The 16137-nt window shown below is 45.4% G+C and overlaps 1 protein-coding gene across 1 annotated transcript in view; it reads left to right on the top strand.

The window, feature by feature from the left end:
- ADGRV1 (adhesion G protein-coupled receptor V1) overlaps nucleotides 1-16137 on the top strand; it is a 453964-nt gene that overhangs the window by 324905 nt on the left and 112922 nt on the right. Inside the window, exon 85 of the mRNA XM_039911197.1 lies at nucleotides 14440-14618. Within this exon, the coding sequence (XP_039767131.1) occupies nucleotides 14440-14618 (179 nt within the window). The remainder of the gene's footprint in view (nucleotides 1-14439; nucleotides 14619-16137) is intronic.

The following is a 16137-nucleotide window of genomic DNA, read 5'->3' as shown; positions in this document are numbered from 1 at the left end:
CAACTACAAGTTTATCGAGGAAAGCCTCTTTAAACCCACCCATACTTAGAGAACAAGACTGTGGGGCAAAGGATTGTGGGTCTAAACAGGTAGGGAGCAGTGTGCCTTGGTATCATAGCAACAGAACAACTCATCCCCACCCAGGCCCATTATCAGTCAATCAATCAATCATATTTATTGAATTGCATCTGCTCGGTGAGGCTCTCCAAGTCTGCAGCAGGCCAGCACCAAGCTTAACACAGTTGGATTCACATGAGGCTGAGAGAGTCTCCTTTTCAGTTCCCAAATCCTGCAGCTAAACTATCTGTCCCCCATCTTAATTTGATGAGCTCCAAAATAGCTCCACACTGTGCATCCCAGAGCTGCACTCATCAAAACAGAAGTTTTAGTGGTTCGGTCAGTGGCATCGAGGAATCTTGGGAATTTTAGTCCTCGGCTCCAGTGATCAAATTAGCAGGTTTGGGCATAGGCCTGTGTGCAGCCATGCAAAAGCTTCAGATCTCCTTCTCGAAGCTAGCTTTGCTACCTCAGGAAATCTTTCAAAACTTGGGGGTTCAGTCGTATGGCCCCGAGCATTTTGCCAGCCCAGTCGGGCTGCGATCATTACCTCCCCTACTTTGCAATACAGAACCACCCATCTTTCTGTCTCCCCCACTAGATCATAAGTTCCTGTGGCCAGGTATCGTGTCACTCTTCCACTGTGCTCTCCCAAGCACTTTAGTACAATGCTATGCATTTATTGATGGATTGAATCCCAGGGTGATGACCTCATTTCTCAAGTAGAGAGGTCATCTGGGTTGGAGTTACCTAACTGGGGTCTTCCCTCCTGAACAAGAGGTAAGTTCACTCTTCCATTTCCTATGTGATCTAAAACCAGTTGGGCTTAACTGTGTAAGGATTTTAGATCCTTTAATATTTTGACTTTAATACCGCCTTTGAGGTAATTCACTCAATGTGAATGTCTGGTTTTGAATTAGACAAGCATTTCGAAATGAGACTAAATTGAAGCAAAATGGAACTCAATCAGGCTCTCATGTTCTTCACATTAATATGGCAGGAATGTTGCTAGGATACCACAAACTTCTTTGCACACGGAAAAACATTTTTAACCACTTAGTAGCTGCCTTACTGCTCCCATCAAGGAGAAAAGTGGCCGGAGGAAGCTTTGGAGTGGCGAATCAGTCATTCAGTCAGGTGTATTTATCGAGTACTTACTCTGCACAGAGCGCTATGTACTGAGTGACTGGGAGATTAAAATAAGGAAACTCAATTCTTTCCCTCAAGGAGCTTACACAATTTAGCTTGGGGGGAGAGACAATAAAATAAATTACAAGTAAGGGGAAGCAGTCAAGCGCAGAGGTAGGTACATAAGTGCTGTGAGAGTGGGAAGAACTGGCATTGACTGGCAGTAGGCTTTTCACCATGGCTTTCAGACCTGGCTCTCAGTCAGTCAGTCAGTCCCTACCCACAAGGAACTTGGGAGTTTAAAGGGGAGTTCAGAGTCTGCAGTCTTTCTGCCTCTTTCCCACTATACCTTCCCTCCTGGCTCCACTTTGGGATGCATTCGGAGCCCATGTCGTATATGTTGTGCCTGATATGATTCCTTAAAACCTATGTGGGGTGATGTAGCAGCTGGCACCCATCTGAGGGGTGGCTTAAAGTGAAGTTCTCCTTTTCCCAATTACCACAGCTTCGTGTCCAGGATCTCCCAACAGGGACATCACCCCAGTTTGAAGCCACAGGTGTTAAATGAGTACCCTCAGGAAGGCTCCTTAAGCAAATTTATATTTAGGAGCAAACAAAAAGAATGAGAACTAAATAGCTGCCCAGGAAAGTACAGATAAGAACACCTGGGAGCTGTGCTTTTGAAACAGTTTCTCTAATCAAAGAAATTTGCTGTTACTTATTGACACCCATCCTGTGCCAATCCTGAGTTCCTTGGTAGGATGGATACAATCTTTAGGAGAGATAAACCCAAAGGAATAGGTTACTGCCAAAACATTTTCCAAATCTGTTACCTCGCATCAGAAAACAGTTTCTAACATGTTACCTCGACTAAATTTCATCATGTAGAGCCGAAACAGGCAGCCATCTTTGCTTAAAGTTTTTTTTAGGATTGTTATTTTTATTTTTATGGTATTCATTAAGCACTTAGTATGGACCAAGCACTGTTTTAAGCACCGGGTTAGGTACAAGGTTATCAGGTTGGACACAGTCCCTCTCCCACGTGTGTCTCTCAGTCTAGGTAGGAGGGAGTAGGGTTTAATCCCCATTTTTCAGATAAGGAAACTGAGTCACAGAGAAGTTGAGTGACCTGCCCAATGTCACACAACAGACAAATGGCAGTCAGGATTAGAACCCAGGTCCTCTGATCCCAGGCCCTTACTCTTTCCTCTAAGCCATGCCATTTCTCTGCTTCTGCTGAGAGCCTCAGTTCTATATCTACAGATGGAATTTCCACCACCAATCCGAGTTTTCCCGAGCTTCCATAAATTAAACATGAACTCACTAAGTGGTGTCATTTACCCATCCAAAGAAGACTTTTAACTGTGTCAAACCTGGGAAAAGATAGTTTGGCTCCCCATCTCTTCGCTTAGCCATTCAGTGAGGATTGTGCTACTCTTTGGTCAGATGCCTGCAGCATAGCAGCATAGCAACAGGAAGGACAAGCTAAAATTATCTTAGACCATCCGTAGTCCCCAGATTTAATTTGGGGACATCAAAGGAATTAGAGACAACAAACCGGTAATTACCAGGATAAAAATGACACTTCACAGGAAAAGCAGAAGTGTCCAAACTCCAAGCAAAATAACCTTGAAATGCCTCGGCAACTGCCTTGGTCCCACGACAAGCGAGATAAAACGAGACAGGTGACCATGGGTTAAGGAAGGCTAGGCGGGGCAAGGTCGGACTGTGACCCCGCCTAGTCTCTTGTCTAAATGGCTTTGGTAATGGATGGAACTAAAAGGATTAGCAGACTCTGACTAAATGTTGGAGATAAATCAGTTCATGGGTTCTAATGACGTAATGCGTAGCCTAGTCTCAAAATGCAGCCTAAATACGGATACAAGGCCTTGCAGCGTGAAGGCTTAAAGAGTAGCTTTTTCATTTAACTCTGCAGAATTATTCAGATGATTTATGATTTCTAAAAGAGGAAATGCATGCATCCAAAGCAGTGTTTCTTTACACCTTTCCATTTGTACATTTCACGCCTGTCTCTACGTATCCATCAGCCTATTCGACTGTTAATGCCTGGTGTCATACTCTCCTGAGTGGTTAGTACAGTGTTCTGCACACAGTAAGAGCTCAATAAATATGACTGACTGACTGACTGACTGACGGGTAGAGAAGGCATAACTCTTTGGTTGTTGATTTTCCAAGTGCTTAGTGTGAATCAGTGCACCCAATGGCTACTTCATCATATTACTACTGCTACTGGTACTATTGTTAGACTGTGAGCCCGTTGTTGGGTAGGGATTGTCTCCATCTGTTGCTGAATTGTACATTCTAAGCACTTAGTACAGTCGTCTGCACATAGTAAGCGCTCAATAAATACGATTGAATGAATGAAACTGTGAACTCCTGGTCAGCAGAGAATATGTCACTTATTTCAGACTCCCCCATCAGTAGAGTGCAGAGCACACAGTGGATGCTTCATAGATGCTATAACAACTACTACTGCCTCTACTAACAATAATAATTATAATTGTGGTATTTGTGAAGTTCTCACTGTGTGCCAAACACCACACTAAGTGGTGGGGTAGATACAAGATAATCAGGTGGGACCCGGTCCCTGACCCGTGTGGGCTCGCAATCTAAGTAGGAGTGTTGAGTCCCTATTCTATGGGTGGGGAAACTGAGGGACAGCGAAGTGAAGTGACTCTCTCAAGGTCAGACAAGTGGCAGAGCAGGGATTAGAACCCAGATCCTCTGACTCTGAGGCCCATGCTCTATCCAGTAGGCCACCTGCTTTCCCATGGCCTCGTGGCCCCGTGGCCTACTAGCCTCAGTACTGTTACTGCTATTATTATTCCTAGCTATCCATATGGGAGAGAGAGCGCATATACGTGCACGTGGCCGCTCTCACAGCATGGGAAAGTTAGGATTGGTGTGGGGCAGAACAGCATTTACCACCTGCTGTTTTCAATTCTACCATTCTTGGTTGTGATCTTCTCCAAGCCTCTGTCCTAACACCACCTCCACCCCATTTCTAACTGTTTAAATCACACCAGTCTGTTGGACACTGTCGCTGCCTCTCAGTCCAGTGAAATGGCAGATTACTTAAGGTTTTGCTTCATCGTCCCTTAATGTTTCTACCTGGTTTATGGTTCCTTCTTGCTCGTGCTTCCTCCATTTAAGATAACAACTGTGGTATTTAAGTACTTTTTATGTGTCAAGTACTGTACAACCCCGCACGCACATTTCACTCCTCTAGTGCTGACCTACTCACTAGCCCTCAATCTCGCCTGTCTTACCGCTGACCCCTGGCCCACATCCTACCACTGGTCTGGAGTGCCTTCCCTCCTCAAAATCTGTCAATTAATCTTCCCCACTTCAAAGCCTTACTGATGGCACATCTCCTCCAGGAGGCCTTCCCAGACAAAGCCCCATTTTTCCTCATCTCCCACTCCCTTCTGCGTCTCCCTGACTTGCTCCCTTTGCTCTTCCCCCATTTCCCCATCCCACAGCACATATTTATATATCTGTAATTTTATTTATTTGTACTAATGTCTGTTCATTTGTACTGATCTCTGCCTCCCCCCGCTCTAGCCTATGAGCTGGTTGTGGGCAGGTATTGTCTCTCTTTATTGCTGTATTGTACTTTCCCAAGCACTTAATTCAGTTCTCTGCACACAGCACTCAATGAATATGATTGAATGAATGAAATAATGAATCAGTGAACACTAAGCACTGGGGTGGTTACAAGTAAATTAGTTTGGACACAGTCCCTGTCCCACAGTGGGCACAGTCTCAATCACAGTCACAGTCTCAGTTACAGATGAGGTAACTGAGGCCCAGAGGAGTGATCTAACTTGCCCAAGGTCATACAGCAGACATGTGGTGGAGCTGGAATTAGAACCCATGACCTTCTGACTCCCAAGCCCATGTTCTACATCATACTGCTAAGATCTCAGGCTTAGCAGCTTTTTGGGTAACCTGCTGTTGGCCATTTCCTACGTGTCCCGTCCAATGAGGGTGTCATGGTTCGAGCATATAGCCTGGGCATGGGTCTGCTCTTGGCTCTGCCATCTAGGTTTGTCAGAAGACTACACTCACTGGAGCCATCGCAGTAACTCTGGTGGAGACATGGTCCAAGATGGGATAGTTCAACTAGGCCAGAATAATCCCTGCCACAGCCCCAGGCCAAAGACAGTGCTGGCCCTGGGGGAATGGTCCATCATGGACTGCATCTCTCCCAGGGTCACTAGGCAGAGATTGAGTCTGCTGCTGCTTTCTGTCCCCTCAACCCCCTTTTCCTCTTGTCCGCTTTTCTCTGCACCCACACCCCTAGTTCTCTCTAGTTCTGCCCCCTATCTTCATCTTTCTCGTTCTCTCCTCACCCTTTCATTCCCTTTTCCCTCTCTGTGTCGTCTCTTTTTTTTCTTCACACCCACAGATCTCTCTGGTTCTGCCCCTTTTCCTCATCCCCTTTTGGTCCTGCCTAAAGTGACCAGTGTTGCTCCTCATCTTCAACTGAACAGTCATGGTCCCGAACTACCCCTTGCAAATGACCCAGATATACCCCTGGGCCCAGTCTCCATGCCAAATTGATCCTAGATAACTCTAATTCAGGCATCAGATCTCCTGCTCGTGGCTTCTTGGGGAAATGACCATTAAAAAAGGACACATACGTTAATAGGGCTTCAGACGTTCAGATGAGGCTGTTTGGGGGTAAGGGTGGGCTGAACCGTGACCTGAGCCCTGAATATTCTTATTGAAAGATGACCAGCTACTTCTGTTTTCCAACCTAGAGTAGTCTCTAGCCTACTTTACCATCTTAGTTGCCCAAGTTCCTGGGTGAAGACCCTGCCTGAGGTATTTCCAGAATAGAGAGAAGATTGCGTGTGTGCGCGTGGGTTAGAGTTAACTTTCAAGTGGTTGGGAAAAGCTACAGGGTGGTTTAGTGGAAAGAGCATGGGCTTGGGATTCGGAGGTTGTGGGTTCTAATCCCAGCTCTGCTGCTTGTCAGCTGTGTGACTTTGAACAAATCACTTAACTTCTCTGTGCCTCAGTGGCCTCATCTGTAAAAGGGAAATGAAGATTGTCAGCCCCACATGGGACAACCTGGTAACCTTGTATCTGCCCCAGTGCTTAGATCAGTGCTTGGCACATAGTAAGTGTTTAACAAATATCATTATTATTATTATATGACACTGGCATCTGGTTCCACACTGGGAGTGACTCCATGAAGCTGGGCCCATTCCTCATCAATGGTATTTGAGCACTTTATGTGCAAAACACTCTACTAAGTGCTTGGGAGATTACAGTACAACAGAGTTGGACCATTCCATTGCCACTTGCAGTTTGGGGAGGAAAGTAGAAAGAGGCTGAGAGAGTGAGAGCAATTTGAAGAATCAATGGGGAAACAGCTGTCATCTTTGAGCTCTAAGAAGCAAATCAATTCATTGAATGATGTCAGAGACTTTGCCTTAGAAGCACTCTGTGCACGAATTGGAAAGTAATTCTTAATGGGTATAATGAAGTGTAGGTGTGGCTCTGGGTAAGGGTCAATGAATATATTGAATATATTTGAGGCATCCTTGTGCACAGCTGAATTAATCTATTAATCTTTTAATTCCACCATAGGGTCAGGCCTATTTTTTTGAACTTAGAGCAAGGTTTACTCCTCCTGATTAAGTCGTAAGCACATGTTAGCAAGTAGTGCCCTGGTCAGATATAATTCTCTATGTAATAGTAATAGTAATAATTATAATAATATTTGTTAAGCACTTACTGTGTGCCGAGCACTTTACTAAGCGCTATGGTAGATAAAGGATAATCAGGTTGGACTCAGTCCCTGTTCCTCCTGGGGCTCACAGTCTAAGTAGAAGGAAAGTACCCCAGCCTTATTTTAAACCCCCACCAAAACCCAGTATAGCATTCTGATGATCAGATTACATTTCTGGATCTCTGCTAGATTGTAACTCCATGAGGTCAGGGAGTGTGTCTGCTAACTCTTTTGTACTCTCCCAAGTGCTTAGCACAGTGCTTTGCACCCAGTAATTACTATTGATTGATTTAGTTGATTCCCAGTCCAGGCTTCCTGCACTGTTGCCACTGTGTAGGACCTCAGAGCAGTCAGAAGAATGTACGGCATTCTGAGGGATACTGTGCGTCTCTTCAGCTTCCCTTCCCCCTGCCCCTAATCAAAGCAATAACCATGGTGTTTATTGAGCTCCCACTGAGTGCAATGCACTGTACTAAGCCCTTAGAAGAGTTACTCTCCCCCCCTTTCAAAGCCTTATTGAAGACACATCTCCTCCAAAAGGCCTTCCCTGACTAAGCACTCTTTTCCTTTTCTTAAGCTCTGTTCTGCACTGCTTTGACTTTCTCCTTTTATTCATTCCCCATCCCAGCCCCACAGCACTTAGGTATGTATCTGTAATTCATTTCTTTATATTAATGTCTGCCTCCCCCTTTAGACTGTAAACTTTACTGTAGGCAGGAATGTAGCTGTTAGTTATATTATACTCTCCCAAGTGCTTAGTAGAGTGCCCTGCACACAGTAAGTACTGATTAATTGCAATTGACTGCCTGATATCAGCAGCCCCCCCTAGCATTAGCTGACAAATGAGGCTGATTTGGTCATCGCCTCTAAAGGAACAGCTTAGTTCTGTGCAGCATTTTAAAAAATCTTGCCAGCTTTTATCTCCACACTGATTTAGCCTGTGATTTGGAGATTTTCCTACCTAGATGATATTTATTAACCACGTTCTACATGCCAAGGATGCATTAAGCACTGGAGTAGATAGATACAGGTGAATCTGATTACTGTGCCACATAGGGCCCTCCTTGAGCCCAAGCTCACTAAATAGCTGCATTTCTAATTCTAGGAGTTGGCAGCAATAGATACCTGGCTCCTCTTCCTCCGGGGTTTAGTTAAAGAACGTAAAATTCAATCACCGCCATCGAGGAGAATCAATATAAGGGATTGTATGTAAAGCTTCACCCATTTTTCATCAAGATTTCTCGTATTAATAGGTCAGCTGCCTCCACCCTTCCGTGTTGAGTTTTAGGTCCCTGAGATCTGTTAGGACAAAGTCAATCGATGCCTTAATCCCTTTAAGAGGCTGTTTACTCGTAGAGTCTTCCATCACCTTTTCTTTACTTGAAGGCTAATCTCATTCTCCCTCCCTAGGACTGAACCTTCCCGTTGGTCTGGTTTAAATCTTGTCAGACTCTCCACCATTCCGATTTGGAAACTCCCTTGGGTAGGTTCCTCTTGGGGAACCTCGACACCCTGATTGTTCACCGTTCCCCTGGGGAGCTGACCTGCCTGTGCCCGGCCTGTCAGAACAGGCCTCTGTGTGGGGATCCGCCCGCCTACTGGGGTGCTTTTTCAGGACTCTCAGTGGGATGGACCGCCCCCACCCCCCACCCCAATCACCACAGGCGGGCCCAGAACGCTCATGTCATCTGACGGGCAGTTTTGTCAGTGGAGAAATACCCCACCCTCCGCCACCCAGCGTGGGGGTTGCCAGAGACTTCAAAGGGCCCTGGAGCACATCTTGTCGATCTATAACCACCACCCCACCTCTTCCAGCGTCAGTTGGCTCGAAAGCCTGTCCCCCGGACGGTGGTGGTGATGGTGTGCCACTGGCTAAACACTGAGCCAACGTCCCTCAATGGGCTGATTGCCATTCAGAATCTTTGCACTCCAAAGCCTTCCCTTTCAGACCAGGTTTTCTCAAGCTTGGGATCACAGACAGAAGCCTCTTCGGGCAAATCTGCCCACAGCTGCCGGGAATAACAGAGTGGCAGGTGGTAGCGATCCCCTTCTCTAATGAGGTTCTGCTGGGAGGCCCAGTGGCCCTGTTGGGAGTAGCCCTCGTGAAGTTATCCCTAGTCCAACGAAACCTGATATTAGATGCTGAAACAAACGGGCTGGAAACAGGCGGAAACACTGTGAGGACACCAGCTTGTGACAGTCATGGGGAAACTGTGGTCCTTCTCATAGTCCCCCGTCTGGTGACAGAAGCTGCAATCCCTGGAAAGAATTGGGCTCTCCTCTTCTGGTGGGCTCCAGGTGAGAGCCGGGGGCTGGAGTTAGTGGCTCAGAGCAGAGGCAGAGAGATTTGGGAGGCAGAGTGAGAAGCAAACACCTGAGGCAGGGACCTCTAGATATGCGATAAAGAGCATGGACACTGTTGTTGAATTTGTTTCCTTCACTGATTTGGCCTAGGAGCTGAGGTGTACTGTTAGCAAAGACGAGATAAGGTCTCAGCCTATGAAAAGTTTACAGGCTAATGAAGCTGGGACAGGCTTTGCGCTGTGTTCCTTTCTCTGTTCCTGAAAACTGACTGTAATGGCATTAATCTCCCCTCATACACAAACAACCTTTTAAGATTTGTGCTGTTTCCAAAAATTATTAACTGTGGTAGCCTTAACTAGCCTCAGTGTGTATTTGTTTGAATTGGGATAGCGTGAGTCCTCTGAGGCAGTAAAATCAAAGAATATTTTAAAGGTGAGTAAACATGTTACTTGACTTTTGGTGTAATGGTGGGAAGGAGGGAGAGAAGGTGAAAAGGGTGGCAGGGAGAGGAGGGAGCAAGGTTCCTGGGAAAACAGAAGAGGAATAAAACAGAAAGGAATAAGGAGGAAGGGGCAGGGAAGGGAAGGAAGGTTTAGGTTCCCTGACTAAGCCCTCTTTTCCTTTTCTTCCACTCCCTTCTGCCCATCTGCGTTGCCCTGGCTTGCTCCCTTTATTCATCCCCCTCCCAGCCCCACAGCACTTACGTACATGTCCTTAATTTATTTATATTAATGTCAGTCTCCCGTTCTAAGCTCGTTGTGGGCAGGGAATGCGTCTGTTGCATTGTTATATTGTACTCTCTCAAGCACTTGGTATATAGTGCCCTGAACACAGTAAGCTCTCAATAAATACAATTGATTGAGATAAACGGACTACAAACCCAGTCCCTCATCACAGAAAAGTTCTGTGACATTAAACACAAGTAGGTAGCTTGCTATCTCCTTGTGACCCCTTTTTTGGTCTAATTTTTTTTCTTTTTCTTTGAGATGGCCCCAGTGATTGCTGTTTTTCTTCCATGGGTTGTGTGAGAGACAGAGTTTGAGCAACCCTGTGCCTGGAGCTTCCATTCTAAGCAGCACATACAGCCTAGAGGCTGAGATGCACCTCTCGCTAAACACATACCGATCATTTGAAAAGGTTGCACTGCTGGACTCTGATGAAGAAAAAAAGTGGTCACCTTGTCCTCCTCTTCGTGTGATTGGGTTTTCCCCTCCAGTCCATTAGTGGAGATGACACAGAACTACCAGTATTTATTCTTGTATTAATTCTAATTGTAAGAAGCAGCGTGGCTTAGTGGACAGAGCGTTGGCTTGGGAATCGGGAGGACCTGGGTTCTAATCCTAGCTCTTCCACATGTCTGCTGTGTAATCTTGGGCAAGTCACTTAACTTCTCTGGGCCTCAGTTACCTTATTTGTAAAATGGTAATTAAGAGTGTGAGCCCCATGTGGTACAGAGAATGTATCCAACTTGATTAGATTGTATCTACCCCAGCACTTAGAACGGTGCTTGGCACATAGTAAACTTCATTCGTTCAGTCATATTTATTGAGCACTTACTGTGTGCAGTGCACTGTACTAAGCACTTGGAAAGTACAGGTTGGCAACAGATAGAGACAATCCCTACCCAACAACAGGCTCTCAGTCTCCTCGGCACACAGTAAATGCTCAATGCATCCTTCCGACTGGCCTGGGCAAGCCAGGCTTCTGACAAGGTGGGGGTCCCCAGCCTCAACAGGTCTCATATCGCAAGCTCTGTGGGCTGACTGTTGGTCTCTTCAGCCTTGTGTTAATTGTCCTTTGTAGTTTTCCTCTCTCATGGTTCAAGGAATCTAGCAGAGTCGACCAAGTAAATGTCTTCCCCAGTGCTCGCATTCCTTTACATTTCATGACTTCTCATCATGCCAAAGCATTTGGAGTTTGAGTTGCTGCCCAGTGTCTTGAGCTCTTTGGGGAAAAGTTACTCCTTAAATCTGCCAAATAAATGTTCCTTTCTCTTCCTTATCTCAGCTTGTGGTAAAGGGTAGGGCGCTTGTTACAGGGTGGGAAGTACAGAGCCAGTGGAGGATTAATTTAGCTCCCTCTAAAAAGCCAATTTGTCCATCCTGCAGGCTGTGAAAATGGAGCCCTGGCCTTTGTCATCATTAATTATTGCTAGTTCATTGATCATTTCCTTCCTTGACCTCTTATCCTGCACTGACTTAATGGAAAGAACACGGGCTGGGGAGTCAGAGGTTGTGGATTCTAATCCTGTCTCTGCCACCTGTCAGCTATGTGACTTCGGGCAAGCTGCTTAACTTCTCTGTGCCTCAGTTACCTCATCTGTAAAATGGAGATGAAGACTCTGAGCCCCACATAGGACAACCTGATTATCTTGTATCTTACCCAGTACTTAGAACAGTGCTTGGAACATATAGTAAGCGCTTAAAAAATACCATTGTCATTATTATTATTATTTTACAGATCCCCTTGAAGGGACTAGTGTAAGAAGCTAAACAGGTAGAACTCGGAGTGCAGCCCAGTGTGCCTGGAGCCATTCCCAGCCTCTCTGCCATCTCCCCCACTCCCATTTTCACTTGACTTAGCATGTAAATGCCTGTAGACCGACCCTGCTAGATTGTAACCTCATTGAGGGCATGGAGGGTGGCCAAGTGGAACAGGAATGGCCCCAGGAATCAGAGGACCTGTATTCTAATGCCACTTGTGTCACGTGCCAGTTTTGGGACCTTGGGCAAGTCTGTGCCTTAGTTTCCTCATCTGTACAATGATTCAATACCTGTTCTCTTTCCTCCATGAGAAGTAGCATAGTCTAGGGGAAAGAGCATGGGCCTGGGAGTCAGAGAACCTGGGTTCTAATCCCAGCTCTGCCACTTGTCTGCTGTGTGACATCCGGCAAGCCCCTTAACTTCTCTGAGCCTCAGTTCCCTCATAAATAAAATGAGGATTAAAACTGTGAGTCCCATATGGGGTATAGAGTGTGTTCAACCTGTTTGACTGGTGTCTACCCCAGCACTTACAACAATGATTGATACATAGTAAGAACTAAACAAATACTGTAATAATTATCATCAGTTATTATTAGACTGTGAGCTGTGTCTGAGCTGATTACCCCAGCATTAGGTACAGTGCTTGGCACATAGTACATGTTTAACAAACCCACAGATATTATCATCATTGTGTCTGTTAACTCTGACTCTCCAAAGCACATTGTACACAGTTTACACTCAATAAGTACTGTTGATGTGGTGGGATGCTGGGCTATTTGGACCAAAATGGGAAGAAAAGATGGTCTTTACCCCTGAGGAACTACCAACTGAGAGAGGTGATCTGAGTGAAAACATCATACAGACAGAGAGGCAAAGCAACACAGAACAAAACAAAAGAAGACAACATCATCAAGATAAATAGAATCAAGGAGATATACACCTCATTTGCAAAATAAAATAGGGTAATAAAATATACAGATGAGCACAATGCTGAGGGGAGGGGAAGGAGGAAGAGCAGAGGGCGTGGGTGAAGGGAAGGAGGAGCCGAGGGAAACGGTGACTCAGTCTGGGTAGGCCTCTTGGAGGAGGTGAGCTCTCAGTAGGGCTTTGAAGAGGGGAAGAGAGTTAGTTTGGCGGATGTGAGGAGGGATGGCATTCCAGGACAGCAGTAGGACGTGGGCCAGGGGTCGAGGGCAGGACAGGCGCAAACAGGGGACCATGAGGAGGTGAGCGGCAGAGGAGCGGAGTGTACGGGTTGGGCAGTAGAAAGAGAGAAGGGAGATGAGATAGGAGGGGGCAAGGGGATGGACAGCTTTGAAGCCAAGGGTGAGGAGTTTTTGTTTTGTACGAAGGTTGCAAATTTAAGCACTTAGGGGCTTAAGTGAGGGTGATTGATCAGGGATGGCTGGAAGTTTTCTGAAATTATCAGAGTGGTTCAACATCACGAGATAGCTCATCCTAAGGGATAAAAGCCAAGGTACCAGGCTAAACCATGGGACTACAGGCAGGGTGAGGTCAAGAAAATGGTGTGGTACAGTATTCACCCTGCACAGGCAGGTCAAACTCATTTCCATAGATGGACTCCCTATGGGTTATTAGTTTGTACCAGGCCGCACTTTATAAATGCTGTAAATCGCTAATGCACTATTTTTAAAGTAGTAACCCAATTGATCATTATTAAAAAGATGAAAGGCTGGAGACTAATATTGCAGTTACGGTGTTGGCAGTTAGTGCTTCTGTTGGGGCAAGGTGAGTGGAAAATGAAGTGAGGAAAGAGGCAGGGACAAAGAAACTCACCCTTCACATACCTCACACCTATATATGCCCATCCGTGCTGTGCACACCTGCATGTACACACACACCCACACAGCCACACCCCCATCACCCCAAACCCTCGCTTAAATGATCTTCCTGGAAGGGAATCATTGGCTTAGCACTAAAGAACTGAATTTTCACATTCTTCTTTTCTCCCATGCTCACCTTCTAGTTCAGTCGTAGTCTCAACTCTCCCAAATTTGATTCCATGGCTCAAACTTGTCGAGCACTCACTGTGTGCAGAGCTCAGTACTGAGCACATAGGAAGGTACAGTACAACAGAGTATGTAGATGTGATCCCGGCCAACAAGGAGTTTATCTTCTACAAAAGGAGATTACAGTATTCCGGAGCTCATGCTATTTTCTCTTTCCGGAATTCCCTCCGTTTCAAATTCCCCAGGTTATAACTCTCCTCATCTTCAAAGCCTTAAAACCCCACCTCCTCAAAGAAGCCTTCCCTGATTAATTCCCTATACCTTAAATTGCACCAACCCTATGGGCACCCAAAACACTTTGTATGTGTAGCCAATCCCAGCTTTTGTAAGCATATTTAATTGTATATTCCATGGTCTATTCAGCTGTCTCATCTGAACATATCCACGCTATTCTAGTGTATCCTTATTGTTTCTCCTGCTCATACTTTTTGTTTATAATTTGTCTGTTTTCTCCATAGAGGGCAAGGCCTATGTTGTTTACTTCAGAGAAGGCATTCAGTAAATATGATTTATGTTGATAAATATGTATAAGACTTTGTATCATAGGGCACATGAAGAAAAGGTTTATTTGTACTGTATAGTTTTCAGAAATTAAAGCCAACTAAAGCCTTCCTTTAGGAAGTGATTATTTACATTAAAGCCTGTTGATTTCATGTTCTGTGACATTTCTCAGGCCGTGAATTTCTGGTATGTCCTGGTGATGAACGATGAGCACACAGAACGACGTTATCTCCCCTTCTTACTTCTGAGTTGGGGACTTCCAGCTTTTGTTGTGATCCTGCTGTTGATCGTTCTGCGAGGGATCTATCATCACAGCATGTCTCAGATCTATGGCTTGATCCACGGTGACCTGTGAGTACTTTTTAGACAAAGCCCAGTCCTTGCTCCTCGCATAATTTTATATGTTATTGCAGATCTAGAATTTTGATCCAGGTACAAGATCACAGCACCTCTTCCCTATAAGTGAAACCAGTTCTTGTGAAGGCAGGATACTGGATGGGAGAGTCACTCTTGGGAGATGGGGTTTCAATCCATTGGTGACACGCTTGTGGGAATTACGCTTGTGGGAATTCTTAGGAACTGAGGAGAAGGAAGAACTCCATGTGTGATTACTAATGCTTTTTCATGGTCCTGAGATTGTCCAATCATGATTTGGTCTCCAGTCCCTATTAAGATGTTACAGAGGTAGAGACATCACCATGTTCCCTCTTTGGCACGTAAGTCACCCTCTCCTCTAAAAAAGCCCTATCCTTGAGAAACTTGGAAATGGATGGCTTCTTGTTCTCAGAGTCCAGCCATTAACAGAATAAAACAATTGCGTTTATAATGGCGAAGATAGCATTCTTCTTGGCACTTCAGAATTGTGAAGGACATGGACATAGAAAGTTCAGTTCTTTTACCCCAGGAATCTTCCAACCTAAATGAGAATGCAAGAGGTTAGTGCGTAGTCAATATGTAATTGTGGATGTTACTTTGGCAAAAAAATACAGGATTAGTAGAGGCCAGCAGTGGGCATGACTACCATTTTCTGAGGCAAAATTAACTTCATTCTTTCCTCTTCTGAAGAACATAGTTCCATTCCATGGGGCTGGATTATGTTGAATAATGGCAGTCATTGAGTGTCACACCCTATGGGGAGTGAGTGTGGCCTAGTGGAAAGAGCATAGATCTGTAGGAGTCAGGAGATGTAAATTCTCGTCCCAGTGACACCACTTGCCTGCCGTGTGGCCCTGTGGCCCATCCAAACTGCTACCACGGTAATCCAAGCATTTATCCTATCCCACCTTGACTACTGTATCTACCTCCTGTCTCTCCCCACTCCACTGGGATCACAGTAGAATTAGCAGACATGATCCCTGGCTTCAAGGAGCTTACAATCTTGTTGCAGGAGACAGACACTAAGAAATTCAGAGAAGGGAAAGTAAGAGAGTGTTTAAGATATTTTCACAAGTACTACGGGGGCTTGTGAGTAATTATAGGTGTAGATGGTGCAGAAGTACTGAAATGGCAGTTGGGGAGAATCAAACCTGGAGGAGGAGAGAAAATAGACAAAGAAGGCCCTTTAGAAGAGATGTGAAGAAGAAAGGAGCTATGCAGGAAGCAGGAATGCTGAGTGAGGCTGAAGTCCATAGTTATTTTCTGCCTAAAAGTGGCACATGTTTTCACCACATTTGTTTGTAAAGACTTGACATTACTAAGCTTTGGGCCATCCACCATCGGGTTGCAACCACAACAGTTAAAAAACCGTAAGGTTGTTGTGTAGAGGAAGTTAGAGGAGGCATCTTCAGTGCCAGAAGGAAATGTGCAGAAAGGTAAGCAGTTCTCCAGATGGGTTCCACAGTACAGCTTGGGTAGATGATCTGGGGAGAAG

This window comes from Ornithorhynchus anatinus, chromosome 1, assembly GCF_004115215.2.
Source record: "Ornithorhynchus anatinus isolate Pmale09 chromosome 1, mOrnAna1.pri.v4, whole genome shotgun sequence".
Taxonomy (NCBI): domain Eukaryota; kingdom Metazoa; phylum Chordata; class Mammalia; order Monotremata; family Ornithorhynchidae; genus Ornithorhynchus; species Ornithorhynchus anatinus.
The sequence above is the reverse complement of the archived record's forward strand: the minus strand, read 5'-3'. Positions and strand labels throughout refer to the sequence as shown.